This window comes from Podarcis erhardii (genome assembly GCF_964252035.2).
Source record: "Podarcis erhardii genome assembly, chromosome: 2".
In the NCBI taxonomy this organism is placed as follows: Eukaryota; Metazoa; Chordata; class Lepidosauria; order Squamata; family Lacertidae; genus Podarcis; species Podarcis erhardii.
In genome coordinates this window covers 108,833,720-108,849,845 of record NC_138498.1, presented here as the reverse complement: position 1 = coordinate 108,849,845, position 16,126 = coordinate 108,833,720, and the positions used below count along the sequence as shown (strand labels likewise).

Here is a 16,126-nt window from a genome sequence, read left to right as displayed (position 1 = left end):
AACCGCCGACCTTCTGATTGGCAAGTCCTAGGCTCTGTGGTTTAACCCACAGCGCCATCCGCGTCCCCGTAGTGCGCTTCAAAAAGGCAACAGTTAAGAGAGGCAAGGATCTTGCTTCCTCCCCTGTAGCCAACCTTGCACACTTAGTCCTAGTGGTTGTCTGTGTCTGCTGTGTTTCAGATTTTATTTACAAATCTGAGCTCCGATAGGAGAGGATTTTTATTTCCCCACATCGTCTCTTGCAGGCTTACGCAGTTCGCTTACCAATTACTGCAAATTTTCCCAATCTGGTGCCTTCTAGTTGTTTTGGACTGCGCCCCAAGCTTGGGGTAAGGACAAACAAGGCCAACTGAACTGACCATCTCTGTTGTCTTGACTCCTGAGCAGAGTTGGGCAGGAATCCCTCTCACATTAAAGAGAGGGAGAGAATCTGAAAATCTCTGCTTCAGGATCCTGCTTTAGCTGAACTTTCTACACCCCAAGTTTCTAGCTGGGTTCACAAGTGGATCGCTACAAAGTTCAAGGTGTTGTTATAACATACAGAAGGGGAGGGAGAACTGCTGGGGGACTGTATAATAATAATAATAATAATAATTTATTTATACCATGCCCATCTGGCTGGGTTTCCCCAGCCACTCTGGGTGGCTCCCAACAGAGTATTAAAAACATGGTAAAACATCAGACATTAAAAACTTCCCTAAACAGGGCTGCCTTCAGATGTCTTCTAAAAGTCAAGATAGTTGTTTATTTCCTTGACATCTGATGGGAGGGCGTTTCACAGGGCAGGCACCACTACTGAGAAGGCCCTCTGCCTGTATTGCCTGGTTGAAGGGCCACTTCAATAGCACTTTGTGACCTTCCAAGAAATGTGTGCCATTTCCAAGTCAACAGCAGGCAGTCTTAACTGCACCTCCTTTTATTTTTGCAGCTGGGGTCGGGTGGAGGCAGGGCAGGGTTCTTCATATCTGTTACGAGAATCACAATTTCCTTTCCAACCCTGTGTACATCCCCCAAGCTGAATTTGTAACATACCAAAAGAATGCAAAACAAAACAAGGAGTTTGATATTCTCTACAAAACAAGGAGGCAAATTCTCTACAAAAATTCTCAGTAACCAACATGTGCAGAAAGAACAAGGTGTGAAAATTAAGTGCACTTCGGAAAAAGACTGTACATTTTTTTGGTTGCAGAATTTATTCTGATTGCAGAATGTTGAAATTGCAGAATTCCTTTGCTGCTTTGCTTGTATGCAGGAAAGTCTCTGGGATTCCCATCACCAAAGCTGGAGAAGAGCTCCTCTCGACTTAAGAAAATCTAGCACTTCAGGGCAACTCCTCGTATGTGTCCTGCCTCGTGCCTCAGGCGGCTGGATTTGTAGCTGAAGCTCTTCCCGCATTTGCTACACAGATAGGGTCTCTCTCCTGTGTGGATCCTCTGGTGTCTCACGAGGTCTCCGCTCCGGAAAAAACCTTTCTCGCAGTTCATGCAGTCGTACGGCCGTGGTGCTCCGCAGCGCCTGAGAAAGACTGGGTTTCCTCTTAAGCCTTCCACGGCTTCGAGTGCTGCCTCTTTGAGGTGCTTCCTCTGGTGCCGAGCCAGGTGGGAGCTGACGTTGAATCTTTTCCTGCACGCTGGGCACTCGTACGGCTTCTCTCCCGTGTGAATCCGGTGGTGGCGAATCAGAGCCGACTTGAAGTTGAAGCTTTTCCCGCACTCGGGGCAGCCGTAGGGCTTCTCTCCTGTGTGGCTCCTCCGGTGGTGAATGAAGTGCGAGATCTGAGTGAACCTTTTCCCGCAGTCCAAACATGTGTAGGGTTTCTCCCCCGTGTGGATCCTCTGGTGCTGAGTGAGGTGGCTGCTCTCCATGAAGCTTTTCCCACACTCTAGACATTGGTAGGGCTTCTCACCCGTGTGGAATTTCTGGTGCCTTTTGAAGGCGTTTTGATTGGAGAGCCCTTTCCCGCAATCGGGGCACTTCCAAAGACTCTGGCTCTCGTCTGCCTTGGGTCTCAGATGCTTCCGGCTTTTCTGCCCGCAGACGGCGTGTGCGTTCCTACTTCCACCTTGGTCCTGATGGACTCTGGGTCCTTTCCGAGTCTTAAAACCTTGGCAGCACTCTGTGAATCTCTCCACATTTATTCGTCTCACCGATCTACGAGGCAAGCAGCTCTTCAAAGTCTCTCCCGGCTCAGGATTCTGCAGTGTCGTCATCCTGGAAACTTCCTGATGAGAATTCTGCTTCATGTTGTTACTCAGCCTGAGGACTGCAGGGGAAAATTAAAAGCTTTAGAGAAGATACTGCTCTAACCCAGGGCTGGGGAACCTGTAGCCCTACAGAAAAAAAGCCACTAGCTTTTTTAAAAGGTAAATTCACAGAGGGTGGCCTGCCAATGACCCATTAGTCATGACAGCTAAAGCAGTGGTTCTCAAAACTTTCTTGAGAACCACTGCTTTTGGAAATGAACATTTGCTCGCACCACACTGAATTTTATAAATTATTGATAAGAGATGCAGTGGCAAACAAAAAGAAAAAGCTCCTAGCAGTGCTTTATTTATAGCATAGAACACAACTCAACAACATGATCATGGGGTGTCCAGAAAGTATAAAACAATGCAGCTACATAAAAACACAAATCATTGCCAAAATAGGATTATAAACGAGCCTATAAGGTACAGGTATACCTTAAGTATGTATACAAACTCAAGGAGAAGTGTGAGCTTGCAGTATCACTTGATGCTCTTGGCTCTCATTTTGAAAAGAGATCCATATTCTACAAACAACAAAAAAATATTCTGGGACTAGACTAGACTGAAATGTGTAAATGTTTATTTGATTGTCCTTGACTCTTCCCACCACATTTGCCATCCTCTCCTGCCTTTGAGAACTACTGGCCTAAAGGATGGATTGGAATTACCCTACTGCATAAAACTACTTAGTTTCTATGATTACGTATGTGGCCCGTCCTCCCATGTTACCTTCACAACAACCACCCTGCAAGGTCGGCAGGGGTGAGAGAACTCAATTGCCTCAAATCTGCCCAGTTAATTTCATCAGTGAATGGGGAGGGGGGGATCTGAACCTGGGTCCCCCCCAAGTCCTAGTCCATGTCCTAAGATGTTGCCAGTCAGAGCAAGAGAGGTGGAATGTCTGTTATCCATTACCGGCGAGGCCAGCATCACATACACAAGAGTGTGGCCTGATCACAACACTGGTAAGAACCAGTTAACGGGGAACCCTTAAAGGGCTGAGGAAGGCAAAAACCACCACCCCTTAAATCAACTCACCCAACCAAGGTCTCTTCCATTTGAGGGGCTCCAGGGATTCCTCCATCCACGGCTCCTCTTTGCGCTCTATTTTGCAGATGAGCTCCGGTTTGATGGACAGGTGCCCTGTTGAGGGAGCAGAGGACAGCAACTTTACTCGTTTCTTACATTTATGTACCAGCTGAGGGTGGCGTGCCAGGGTCCCCTCCTCCCCATTCCATCCTCACAGTGGCCCTGCAGTGGGGGCATTGGCTGACCTAAGGTCACCCAGGGGGCTTCGTGACTGAGTGGGGAATCTCAGACCAACACTCTAGCCACTGTACCACACTAGGATACCGCACCTCCCTTACAAATACGTCATCCAAGCACGATGGCAGAAAATTGTTCCTATCCCTTATAACACCCAGCAGAAGAGTGTCTCTTCCAAGCCGCTACAGAAACACGTGCCACAAAAACCTCAGAGCAGGGCCTTTGCCGTGGCTGCCCCTGGTCTATGGAACAGCATCCCCCTTGAGATGTTGACAAGGCACCTCCTAGCTGCACTTTCCTGAAACATCTGAAGACTCCCACCCTCTGCTTTTCCAGCTCTAGTGACACAAAGTCTCTACTTTAAGGAGGGGGTTGTATAATTTTGAAAACAATTTCTAGCTGGTTTCTATGACTTATTTGTAAGCTGCCTTGAGATGCACGTGGAAAGAGATTCATAAAATAAATAAACAAGAAGTAGTAATACCCGTTACACGTTTGTAAGAACTCAAGACTATGCCAAGCATGCAGGCTAGGCTGATTCAGTAGGGTGGCAACTATTCTGGGGGGCGTGCTGCTGTAGGGTAGAGGGTAGGCACTACTGCTCACTCACACATCCAGCCAGGAAGCCGATAGCCAGAGATGCATGTTTTCGTTTCCCTTTCGTGGCTGGGTTAAGGGAGCAACAACAGCAAACCACAAACACACCAGCTGCATTTTCCTGGGATTCAAGAAGGGCTCGCAAGGTGCATGAATTGGGTTGCCCACAGATTGGAGTGCTTACAGCTCTTGGCTACGATGGCTATGTTCCTCCTCCACGCTTGGAAGCAGCAGTGCTTTTGAATATGGGTTGCAGGGAATTGAGAACCAGTGTGGTGCACGAGTGGTTAGAGTGCTGGACTAGGACCTGGGAGACTGAGGTTTGGGTTCCCACTCGGCCAGGGGGCTCACTGCGTGACCTAGAGGCAGCGGCTGCCTCTCAGCCTAGCCTGCCTCGCAGTGGTGTTGTGGGGATTAAAGGGGGTGGGGGTGGAGAACCACAGGGCCACCTTGAGCTCCTTGGAGAAAAAGAAAGGAAATAAATGCAAATAAATAAAATTGCAAATGGGGAGAGTTGCTGCTGTTGCACTGCTTGCAGGCGTCCCATCGGGGCATCTGGTGACAACAGGATGGTGGCCTCTTTGGCCTTAACTGGCGGCACAAGCTTTTCTGATGCTCTTATGTAGGCACCAAGTTGAGGAAATGCTGGTTCAAACAAAACGTTTCAGACTGGTGCCTGTACTACAATTTGCAGATTGCAAAACCTTACGTTTGCCTCCAAGGTCAGTTCAACAAAGAGGTGCTCTCCCCTCTGCAAACCTTGGCACCAGCATTATTTCTCTGCTGCTTCCAGACTCTCTGGAACACCACAGGACACACACACACACACCCACCCAAGCAAAGGAGATCCTTACCCAGAGAGGTGACCGCTTCATAGTTGTCCACCATCACAGCCCGGTAGAGGTCCTTCTGCCATTTGGCTAGCTCCGCCCACTCGGCCAGGGAGAAATATACAGCCACATCCTCAAACATCACCTGCGGCGAAAAGAAAGCAACTCTCAAATGGAGTTCCGGGTGGCTCCACCGGCTCTCTGCCAGAGGCTGTGACGGGGACAGTCCCTAAGGGCCTCATCCCTTCCAACTCTACAATTCTATGACTGTTGCACCAAGAACCTGCTTGAGAGTTTCCCAAAAGGCCACTGTGAGAACCAGATGCTGGGCAAGATGGGCCCTTGGCTTGAATGCAACCAGAATGTTAGAACACAACCCCCTGTTGAATTTAAATTCAACAGTGTAAATAAATTATGATGGATGTCATAATGGAATACTGAATGGTATAGTTTCTGTAAAACATGCAGGGATTTATGATATGTAAAATGAACCATGGAAAGAGAAGAAGGGAAGTCATTGATATCTTAAGGATGTAAATATGAGTACTTTAAATTGTAAAATTTAACATATGTACACAAAAAAAGGGAGAACACAGTTCCTCTTCCAACAATGCTCCGAATGATCTAATCCATGCCCGACCGCCCACTCACTCCTGTGCCATTAACAGCTGCTTGGCAGACAGGCATTCAGCAGGTGCAGCAGCTTTCCTGCATGGAAATAGAGCAGAAGGCCACCAAGTTTCCATAAGCGTTGTGCAGCTGTGGAAAGCCGCAGAAGGCGTTTTTTAAGGGAAAGTGGGTCAACGCCCACTTCGAAAAAATAAGCTGGAGGAACGAGTGGGAAAGAGAGGGAAGAAAGGAGGAAGAAGAGGTGGTGGGGAAGCTTCGCCTGTTGGTTTTCTGCCTGCCGCCTGTTTGTATGGCTCATATATCCGCATCCGCACATGCTCCGCTGAACAACCACGTGGGGGACGGACTTTCCTGAACTCTTTGGGGGAGTTGGCTCACTTTCAAGCCGGCTGCAGTTGCTCCCATTCCTCCGGGAGTTAAGGACGCCATCTCCATCCTTCTGGGTCCAGCGGGAGCCGCTTGCTCCTCTGAGCATGCGCAAGACGAACAAGAACCAAGGCAGCGTCATCCCAGGCTGGGGAGGCACCCGGGGAAACACCGCCTCGCGCAGCCGCGCTTGACCCCGGAAGCTCAGTGCCGCTTCCCGCCGCTCCTTTCCCCTGTTCCTGAGCTCCCTCTGGTGGCGCCACCAGGAAAGCTCCGAGACATTTTCCTTTCTAAGTAACAAGAAGGCTCAGGAATTCTAGGTGCCGAAATCCCAAAGGGAGCAGATAAGACTATTTATACATGCGACCACGGCTGGGCAGATAATATCTGTCAACTTTCAGATTTAAAAATAAGGGATTGGCAGCCTCGAAAATCAGGGATCAGCAGCCTCACCTGTCCCGGGGACAATCTACGGGATATCTAACAATCCGGGATAGCGGCGGGAAGCAGTGGGAAACGGCGCTGGAATAAGGGAATTTCTCGCAAAAAAAGGGGAAGGTTGACAGCTATGGCGCAGATGTTATTCGCCCAGAGATGGAATGAAGTCCCTACCAGAGAAGAATGGAAGATCAAGTCGATGAATTATGCCGAAATGGCCAAAAGAATCAGAGATCAGGAAGACCAAACTTTTAATAAGGAATGGGGAGAATTTATAACTTATCTTAAAAACCATTGTTAACAGTTGAAGTCTTTAGTAGAATTGGAATATCACTCCCAGTTTAATGGTGAATTTTTGACACAATGGAGAGCTAAAAGAGTTTGGATTATCATAAAAGGTGCAGGAGGTAAGGGGAGGAAGTCAGAGAGATTCATTGGAATCTTGTTTTTATGTTGCAAGTTGGACATGTGACTGTAAAATTTTAATTGGAAAAACCAAATAAATTTCAAACAAACAAGAAGGCTCTGGCATATAGGGTTACCATATTTTGAAGAGCTAAAAAGAGGATACATTTACTGGCATCCACTTTTAGCTATGGGATCACTATGAGACTCTTTTTAAATACCCCTGCTATATGTAGGCTGTAGAAACTGCAATATATCGCAAGTGGCAACGCTCTTAACTTTCAACAACAAAATAACAACTCTGTGTATGTAGACCAGACAGGCCTTTGTCCTGTATCAACAAGGGTCTTTTTATGATCTGCTCTGCTGGAAAAGTCTAACGTATGACGCAACGGGAAGCAATCTCCAAAATTCTGTTTGTGCTGTTGGATCTTTGATGCTGCCTTCATGAAGTTTTGCCTGGAGGCAGAAGTTGTGGGGGGCAGGGGGAGTAAAAAAAATCTGAGGATGCAACTAATATCTATTGTGAAAATAGAATACAAAATAAGGCGATTGGTCATTGCACACACTCCATTTATTACAAGCAGGTGGGGTGATTACAGGCAGTGTCTATACTTCAGATACAGAAATGTAACCGTTCATAGCCCTATTCAGAAGTTGGACAAACGCAAGAAAGAGAGAGGGGAACCATCAGCCAGCCCTGGCCTCCGTTAATAAGTTGGTAAGTTGCTGGCATCTGGAGGGACAGTGCAAACGTGCAGGGAGGCAGCCTTCACAAACATACACACAGGCTTCCATGCAATCAGGAATCCTGCACAACTAGGATTCCTGATAGTGTAGCCCCCTTTGTTCATGCAGGCAAAGGCTGCCTGCTTGCACTTCTTTGCACTTTGCATGTGGGCCCCACAGGTGGCGCTCATCAGCACAGCCCTGCTCCCACCTCCCAAGTTTGCCCAAAGTGCAAGGGAAACTTCTGAATAGAGTTTATATATTATAACGAACCAACTTGAGAGACTACAGTACTGTAATATGCACTAGTAAATGTATATACAGCAACATGCTGTATATAGATGTTGGGTTTCCCCCCAGTTAAGTCGTAACAGTCTCTTATAACAAAATATTGATAAATACAGTTTTATTTATTAAAATAGTTACTTCCCCCAGCTTTCGGATCTTCAACATGGGCATCGGGGCAGTTCACAGCCTCAGTTAACACAAACGACAATCTGCAAATTAAAAACCAAACAAAACACCTATACAAAAACAAAAGCCTTGTATTAAAAGGCACAGTGGAACAAAATTTTTCCTTTTGTAAAAATGTCAAGAGACTAAGAAGGAGGGGGACCAACAGGGCCTTTTTGGTGAGGAGTTCCACAAACTAGGTGCCAGAACCAAAAAGTCCTTGCTTCGTGTGCCAGCCAGTCAGAGTTGGGACAAGAGACAGAGCATCTGAGGGCAACTGCAGTGGGTGGGTGGGCTCAGGTGGCAGATGGCCCTTCAGATTTTCTGGTCCCAAACAATTTTTAATGGCATTTGTAGAGTAACCAACACTTTTGAGTTTTGCTCACAAACAAACCGGTAACTGAACAATGTACAGTCATATTACATGTTGCGTCCGCTTCAGGTTGCGGACTGCCGAAACCCGGAAGTACCGGACTGGGTTACTTCCAGGTTTCGGCAGTCGTGGATGCACAGAAGCGCCAAATCGCAACCCGCGCGTGCTCAGACGCGGGTTGCGAATGCTGCAGGTTGCGAACATGTATCCCACATAGATCACGTTTGCAACCCGACCGTCCACCGTAGTTATATGCTCTAGAGCAGCGGTTCTCAACCTGTGGGTCCCCAGATGTTGTTGGACTACAACTCCCATCATCCCTGAGCTCTGGCCTTGCTAGCTAGGGGTGATGGGAGGTAGTTCAACAACATCTGGGGACCCACAGGTTGAGAAAGGCTGCTCTAAAGAAACAGGGCCCCAAGTCACAAGCTTGGCTGCTGCGGCCAGCCCCATAAGGCAGCCCCATGCCGAGTACGTTGCAGTAATCTAATCTAGAGGATCCAAGATCACCTCTGACTATATTTTTTTCACTTAAGAAGCCCTCTTCCCAAAGTTGCCTCCACTTGCAGGCTGAACAAGTAAAAAGAGAGAGGGAATGTGCCTTGTGCATTGCACACTTTACTGGCTCATCTGCCCTGAATTCAGTGTAACATCTGAAAAGGTGATCTACTCACACACAGCTGTACACAGGTAGGATCCCTTTTTCAGGCACGGCAAACAGATCCAGCAAGTAAGATTCACTCTCCTCCCTACACTGATGCAACTTTCTGAAACAGGCTAGAGATTCCACACCAACTAAGAAGCATACCCTGACAGGCCAATATAAAATGTTTAACAGGTGGTTTAAAATACTTTCCTATAGCAGCTGATCAATAAATCCTTTAGCTTTAAGTCTAAGGGTTTTTTCACCTCAGAAAAAGGGGGGGGGGAGAGAGAGATTAATGTTGGATTTTTAATACTGGGTTTCAGCAGTAACTATCTTCTTGTTTCAGTTACAGATAGGTAGCCGTGTTGGTCTGCCATAGTCAAAACAAAACAAATTCCTTCCAGTAGCACGGACATAAATCGGACATCAGGAACAAATTCCTTCCAGTAGCACGGACATAAATCGTACATCAGGAATCACAAGACAGAGAAACCAGTAGGAGAACATTTCAATCTCCCAGGACATTCTATACAAGATCTCAAAGTAGCTGTTTTACTACAAAGGAATTTCAGAAATAGACTGGAAAGAGAAGCTGCTGAATTACAACTTATCACCAAACTCAAAACCATGGAAAAACCTGGTCTGAACAAAGACCTTGGATTCTTATCTCATTATACATGACAAAGCCATTTTTCACCTTTTCACCCCTTGCTTTTTCCTGTAAGACCTATTGCAGTCGTTAAGAGTCGTCAACAGGCTCATCACAGCTATCTGCCAATCACCCATTCCCACCACCCTTCTGAGTAATACCCCTCCCCACCTTCTCACTATATAGAAGGGTCTGGAAACTTCTGTTTCAGTGTATCTGAAGAAGTGTGCATGCACACGAAAGCTCATACCAAGAACTGACTTAGTTGGTCTTTAAGGTGCTACTGGAAGGAATTTGTTTTATCTTCTTGTTGAATGCCTAGATTTCTCTCTCTCTCCCTTCAGTCCTCCTTCTCAGTGCACTGCTGATGATCTGTAGCAAAAAGAAAGGCAGCTCTCATCAAATGTGCAGTTTAGACACACCTGTATAAATTTGCCTTCAAAATTTTAATAAGACCATGCCACTGCCACACGGCACACACTTTGAGGGATACTGGCGATGCATCATTATCTGCAAGCTACCGCTTAGAGACCAGTGTTCTAGATCAGGGTTTCCCAAACGCGGGTCTCCAGCTGTTTTTGGACTACAACTCCCATCATCCCCAGCTAGCAGGACCAGGAGTCAGGGACGATGGGAACTGTAGTCCAAAAACGGCTAGAGACACAAGTTTGGGAAACCCTGTTCTAGATCCTTTCCTGAGGTGAAATTATAGTCCTGTCAACAGAATTGCAGAGCTGGAAACGCTTTCTAGTCCAACCCCTGTGCAGGAACCACAGCTAAATAGCAGGCATACTGTACTTTTCCGTGTATAAGACAAGAGCTTTTACTCAAAAAGCTTGTTAAAAATTGGAGTTTGTCTTATACACGGATAGTGCAGAGGGGGGACGGGTGATTTGTCTCAGCTGCGAGCAGCAGCTTGTCACCGGTGATTGGGTGGGTGATTGGTGGCTGCAGCAACGGCTGCTTCGGATTGGCTGTTGCTGCGTCAGTTGGGTGGGTGATTGGTGGCTGCGGCAAGGGCTGCTTCGGATTGGCTGTTGCTGCGTCAGTTGGGTGGGTGATTGGTGGCAGCGGCAAGGGGCGTTTCGAATTGGCTTCTGCTGCGACAATTGGGCGGGCGATTGCTGGCTGCGGCAAGGGGTGTTTCGGATTGGCTTCTGCTGCGACAATTGGGCGGGCGATTGCTGGCTGCTGGTGGCGGGCGGACAGACACTTGTTAGCTTTGGCGACATGTGCAATTCTCAGCATTTTTGAGTCGGGCGAGTGATTTTCTGCATTCCCCCCCCCCCAAAAAAAGCTCAACAACAACTCTGGGCCATCTCTCCCCCCCCCCATTTTCTTAAAATGTAGTCCCCCCCAAAACAGGGGGCGTCTTATACATGGGGGAGTGTTATACACGGAAACATATGGTATCAGTCAGAGCTTTCGCCCAGCGTGGACTCTCTGGTGTGAAATAAGGTGCGATTTCTGATTGAAACTCTTCCCGCAGTCGGAGCACTCATAAGGCTTCTCCCCCGTGTGCAGCCGCTGGTGTATGACGAGGCCCGAGTTGAAGCTGAAGCTCTTCCCGCAATCCCGGCACGAGTAGGGCTTGCGCCCCGTGTGGACGCCTCGGTGCGACACGAGGTGCGAGCGCTGGTTGAAGCTCTTCCCGCAGTCCGAGCATTTGTAGGGCTTCTCCCCGGTGTGGATGCGCTGGTGGATGACCAGGCCCGAGTTGTAGCTGAAGCTCTTCCCGCAGTCCAGGCACTTGAAGGACTTTTCCCCCACGTGGGTCCTCTGGTGCGACAGCAGGTGGGATTTCTGGCTGAAGCTCTTCTCGCACCCGGGGCACTGGTACGGCTTCTCCCCCGTGTGGATGCGCTGGTGGATCACCAGGCCCGAGTTGTAGCTGAAGCTCTTCCCACAGGCAAAGCACTTGAAGGGCTTCTCTCCGGTGTGGGTGCCGCGGTGGGAGGTCAGGTGCGAGCGCTGATTGAAGCTCTTCTCGCAGTCGGGGCATTTGTAGGGTTTCTCCCCCGTGTGGATCCGCTGGTGGACCATGAGGCCCGAGTGGTTGCGGAAAGTTTTCTCGCAGACGATGCACAGGTACGGCTTCTCTCCCAGGCGGACGATTGAAGCCTTGCCGAGGCCCGAGGCCTGGCGGACGTTCTCCCCCTGCTTGCCGCGCCTCCTCCCGCCTCCTCCAATGTGGATCAGCTGCTGGATCACTATTTGGTCAAGATTCCCGAAGCCCTGCTCCTTGCGTGGCTGAGCAGCTCCTTCTCGGCTTTTCTTGGCTCTCTCTCGCTTCTCTGGCAAGTCTCGGCCCCCGTTCTCTCTCTCCTGCTTGCAGCTGTGGGAGACCGTCTCTTCCAAGCCGCCCGCCAGCACCGCCATCGTTCCGGGCTCTTCCTTCACACATCTCTGTTCCTTCAGCTCAGCCGCCATCCCATCGCCTGTTGAGACAAACAGAACTCAAAACCAGAAACATTCTAGGTATTTCAATTCCTGCTCTAACATCTCCTCTCCGGGGACTTTTAGAAAGTAGTCAAGGCAGATCAAACACCACAGAGGCCCAGATCTCCACCTGCTTCCCCACATTTTTAAACCAGTTAACTTTTTTTACAGAGTTATGCTGCTTTCAACTTTTTAAAAAGGTTGCTGTACACTGCTCTGATATTGAGAGGGAAGAATTTTCTAAATTTTGTGCTGTGAACTGCCCTGACATCTATTGGTATAAGGCAGTATAACAACAACAACAAATATACAGTCATATCTCATGTTACGTTTGCTTCATGTTATGTTTTTTCAGGTTGCGTCCTGCAGCAACCTGGAAGTACCAGAAAGGGTTACTTCTGGATTTTGCCACTCATGCATGTGCAGAAGTGCTAAACCGCGCTTTGCGCATGCGCACAAACACCAAATCGCGCCGCACACCTGCGCAGATATGGCGCTTCAGGGTGCGGGCTTTTCAGGTTGCAAACGGGCCTCTGGAACGGATCCCGTTCACAACCAGAGGTACCACTGAAATAATAATAGTAAAATAATACACCAGTGTGGGTGAAAGGTGTGGAGAATAGACAATTGCCGCAGATCGTGGAGAGAGCAGAAGTACTGTATAACACATACAAGTATTTACCACAAGCCCACCAGCCTTGCCTGGCTGCACTGAATGTACAGTGGTACCTCGGGTTACAGACACTTCAGGTTACAAACACTTCAGGTTACAGACTCCGCTAACCCGGAAGTAGTACCTCGGGTTAAGAACTTTGCTTCAGGATGAGAACAGAAATCGTGCGGCAGCAGCGGGAGGCCCCATTAGCCAAAGTGGTACCTCAGGTTAAGAACAGTTTCAGGTTAAGAACTGACCTCCAGAACAAATTAAGTTCTTAACCCGAGGTAGCACTGTACACTGCACACAATAAACAACTTTTTTGGGTATCTAGATGCTAACCCAATCAGAGGTTTTGAGTGACATTGCTAACCAAATGCATCCCAAAGTATCATCAAAAATTACATGAGTCCAATACTTAACTCCAGCTATTAAAAACGTCAAGTGACAAAAATACATTTGGGAAAGTTGAGTACTGTACGTGGTAATGGTAGTAACCAATGACAGTTCTTCCATTTTTACCCCTTAGATATTTTTATGCTATTTTGTTTATTTAACCAGATTTGTATACCACTTAAAACAGCAAATGACACCTCTAAGAGGTTATCAGACCTAGCAACGTGTGTGCGTTTACTTCTAGGTGTACACAGTCCTAGGGGAAAGAGCTGAAAGCATTCCTCACAAACATACACATTATTTCCCCACTCATCCCAAAAGAGCAGTTTTGTTGCATCAGATAAAAGGCTCTTGTCTCCCAGAGTGGTAAAAAAAGATGCCTCAGTAAGCCAAGGAAGGCTTGGAGCCAATAGCCCCCTCTCTTCCTGCCGCTTCCCAAAAAAAGGGGGTATTCAGTGGTACAGCACCTCTGAACCTGAACAACAGGCACCTCTGCATCATCCTCAACACTCCTGGTCAGGGATGGGGAACCTGTGACCCTCCAGATGCTGATGAACTACAATTCCCATCATCCCTGACTATTGACCACGTTGGCTGGAGCTGATGGGAGTTAGAGTCCAACAACACCTGGATAGCTTCAGGTGGTTCCCCTTCCCTTCCCTAGGCACTGTGCAGGGATATTTTTTTTAGCCAGAACTCACCTCTGGCACCTCTCAGGTGGGCGCCGTTGCCATTCTAAGAGAACAAGGGAGAAGTTCAAGGTGAGCTCTAGAACCTCTTTTTCTAGAAAAATAGCACTGTTTTGGTATCTGGAGGGAGTTTCACGTTTTATGGAGCACTGTAGACGGATCTGCATGGGATCAGTATTTATCACGCTGAAGACGCCCAGAAAACGAAGAAGGCATGCGCTTCCTTCAAACATCTAGTGAAGGAGATATGCAGTGCAACTGCAATGGACAGACAATTCCTTGCAGGCCTCCACAGGGTGACTGGGGAGATCTTGATCTATGTCTGCTGCTATGGACCTGAATAATTTTTTTAAAAATGTAACCCATGGGTGGGCAAACTAAGGCCCAGGGGCCAGATCCGGCTCAATCACCTTCTCAATCCGGCCTGCGGACGGTCCGGGAATCAGTGTGTTTTTACATGAGTAGAATGCATCTCTGGTTGTTTGTGGGGCCTGCCTGGTGTTTTTACATCAGTAGAATGTGTGCTTTTATTTAAAATGCATCTCTGGGTTATTTGTGGGGCATAGGAATTGTGGGGCATAGGAATACAGTGGTATCTCTGGATGCGAACGGGATCCGTTCCAGAGCCACGTTCGCATCCTGAAGCGAACGCAAGCCATGTCTGCGCGTGCGCGGGTCACGATTTGCCGCTTCTGCGCATGTGCGTGACATTATTTTGACCATCTGTGCATGCACGAGCAGCGAAACCTGAAAGTAACGCGCTCCGTTACTTCCGGGTCGCTGCAGAGCGCAACCCAAAAACACTCAACCTGAAGCGTATTCAACCCGAGGTATGACTGTATACACACACACGTATGAAAACAATGAATGAATGTTTGTGTGTGTCTTCTTTTCATACTTCCTAGCAAAATCCAGTAGAACCTCCTACCAAAATCCAGTAGAATTTTATTCAGCATATCCCAAGTTAAATATACATTCCCCGGGGGTGGGTGTCTTGAGGGGGGGTTGCCAATTCGCAGAGTTAACAACAAGCAACTCTGGATTTCTTGGTTTTGGAAAACGTTGATTTTAACAGAGCGCAGCGCCGGACAGAAGCCCACCCTGGAAGTGGGTGGGCGGTCCGCTTCAAAGCGTTACCTGCAAAGACAGCAAGTCACTTCCTTGCCCTCCGCCCCACGGATCCTGCGCCCCCCCCCCCCCCGCCGCCGCGCTCGTTCACCTGAGCACTCAGTTTCCAGCTGGCAGCGTTCGCCAAGCCCGGCGCGTCCTCCGAGGGCAGTCTTCCCTCCGGTCCGCCGAGGAAGCGGGCTTGGCCTGGCGGCTCTGCGCTCGCTGCAGCCGCGGCGTTGGACGATGGCGGCCGCTCTGTTGATGATACTCCAGGAAGTTCCTCCGTCCTCCCAAACCAGCTGATCGGAGAAAGAGCAGCGACTTCCCCGGGATCGACGAGCAAGAGCCCTCTGCTGGCACGGCGCCAGACCGGAAAGCACCCGATTTGGGCACCCGGTCCAGAGACTTTTTAAAGGGGATCGCCAGCTTTTCCTTTCTTTTTCATTCCCCCCCCCCCTTCGAATATAATTTAACCAGCTCAGTATTTCAACAGGGAGGGAAGGACCAAACGTGCACGTTGCGTCCCTTTCGAATTACATTTCTGAATGCCGAAAGCTCCTCGCAAGCAGAAAGACAGTGCTTCGGGGCAAAGCGTTGCGGCCAGTCATTTGCTTGCAGTGCGGGTTTACTATTATCGCAGGGAGGTAAAAAAGAATAATGCTGTAGGGACTATTCAAAAGCGTAATTTTCTTATATGCACGCTGAAATCAGTGCCGGATTTACGTATAAGCTAAACAAGGTATAGCTTTTGTTGTTGTTTAGTCGTTTAGTCGTGTCCGACTCTTCGTGACCCCATGGACCAGAGCACGCCAGGCACTCCTGTCTTCCACTGCCTCCCGCAGTTTGGTCAAACTCATGTTTGTAGCTTCGAGAACACTGTCCAACCATCTCGTCCTCTGTCATCCCCTTCTCCTTGTGCCCTCCATCTTTCCCAGCATCAGGGCCCTTTCCAGGGAGTCTTCTCATGAGGTGGCCAAAGTATTGGAGCCTCAGCTTCACGATCTGTCCTTCCAGTGAGCACTCAGGGCTGATTTCCTTAAGAATGGAGAGGTTTGATCTTCTTGCAGTCCATGGGACTCTCAAGAGTCTCCTCCAGCACCAGAATTCAAAAGCATCAATTCTTCAGCGATCAGCCTTCTTTATGGTCCAGCTCTCACTTCCATACATCACTACTGGGAAAACCATGGCTTTTACTATACGGACCTTTGT

The 16,126-nt window shown here is 48.5% G+C and overlaps 1 protein-coding gene and 1 long non-coding RNA gene across 3 annotated transcripts; one reads left to right on the top strand and one right to left on the bottom strand.

Annotated features, from left to right (window-relative positions):
• Window positions 1-575: 575 nt before the first annotated feature.
• LOC309337022 (zinc finger protein 783-like) lies at window positions 576-6,138 on the bottom strand. Of its 2 annotated transcripts, XM_081853650.1 has the most exons (4): window positions 5,948-6,136; window positions 4,964-5,084; window positions 3,285-3,389; window positions 576-2,263 (listed from the first exon to the last, which is right to left on the bottom strand). In XM_081853650.1, the coding sequence occupies exons 1-4, from the start codon at window positions 6,002-6,004 to the stop codon at window positions 1,314-1,316; spliced, it is 1,233 nt and encodes a 410-aa protein (XP_081709776.1). In that variant the 5' UTR covers window positions 6,005-6,136; the 3' UTR covers window positions 576-1,313. The 2 variants fall into 2 exon arrangements, with proteins under 2 accessions (XP_081709776.1, XP_081709777.1); XM_081853651.1 differs by lacking the exon at window positions 3,285-3,389 and having other exon boundaries at window positions 5,948-6,138.
• A 1,080-nt stretch (window positions 6,139-7,218) lies between these two features.
• Window positions 7,219-10,913, top strand: LOC309337520. Its single transcript, XR_014154385.1, has 2 exons — window positions 7,219-9,295; window positions 9,919-10,913. It is a non-coding gene; the product is annotated as an uncharacterized lncRNA (long non-coding RNA).
• The last annotated feature ends 5,213 nt before the right edge of the window (window positions 10,914-16,126 follow it).

Coding starts and splice junctions, on each gene's coding strand:
- LOC309337022 (XM_081853650.1), bottom strand. CDS start 6,004: ATGGAGATGGCGTCCTTAACTCCCGGAGGAATGGGAGCAACTGCAGCC. Junction 5,085..5,947: donor CAACTGCAGCCGGCTTGAAA/GTGAGCCAACTC, acceptor TTTTCGCCGCAG/GTGATGTTTGAGGATGTGGC. Junction 2,264..3,284: donor ATGGAAGAGACCTTGGTTGG/GTGAGTTGATTT, acceptor TTTCCCCTGCAG/TCCTCAGGCTGAGTAACAAC.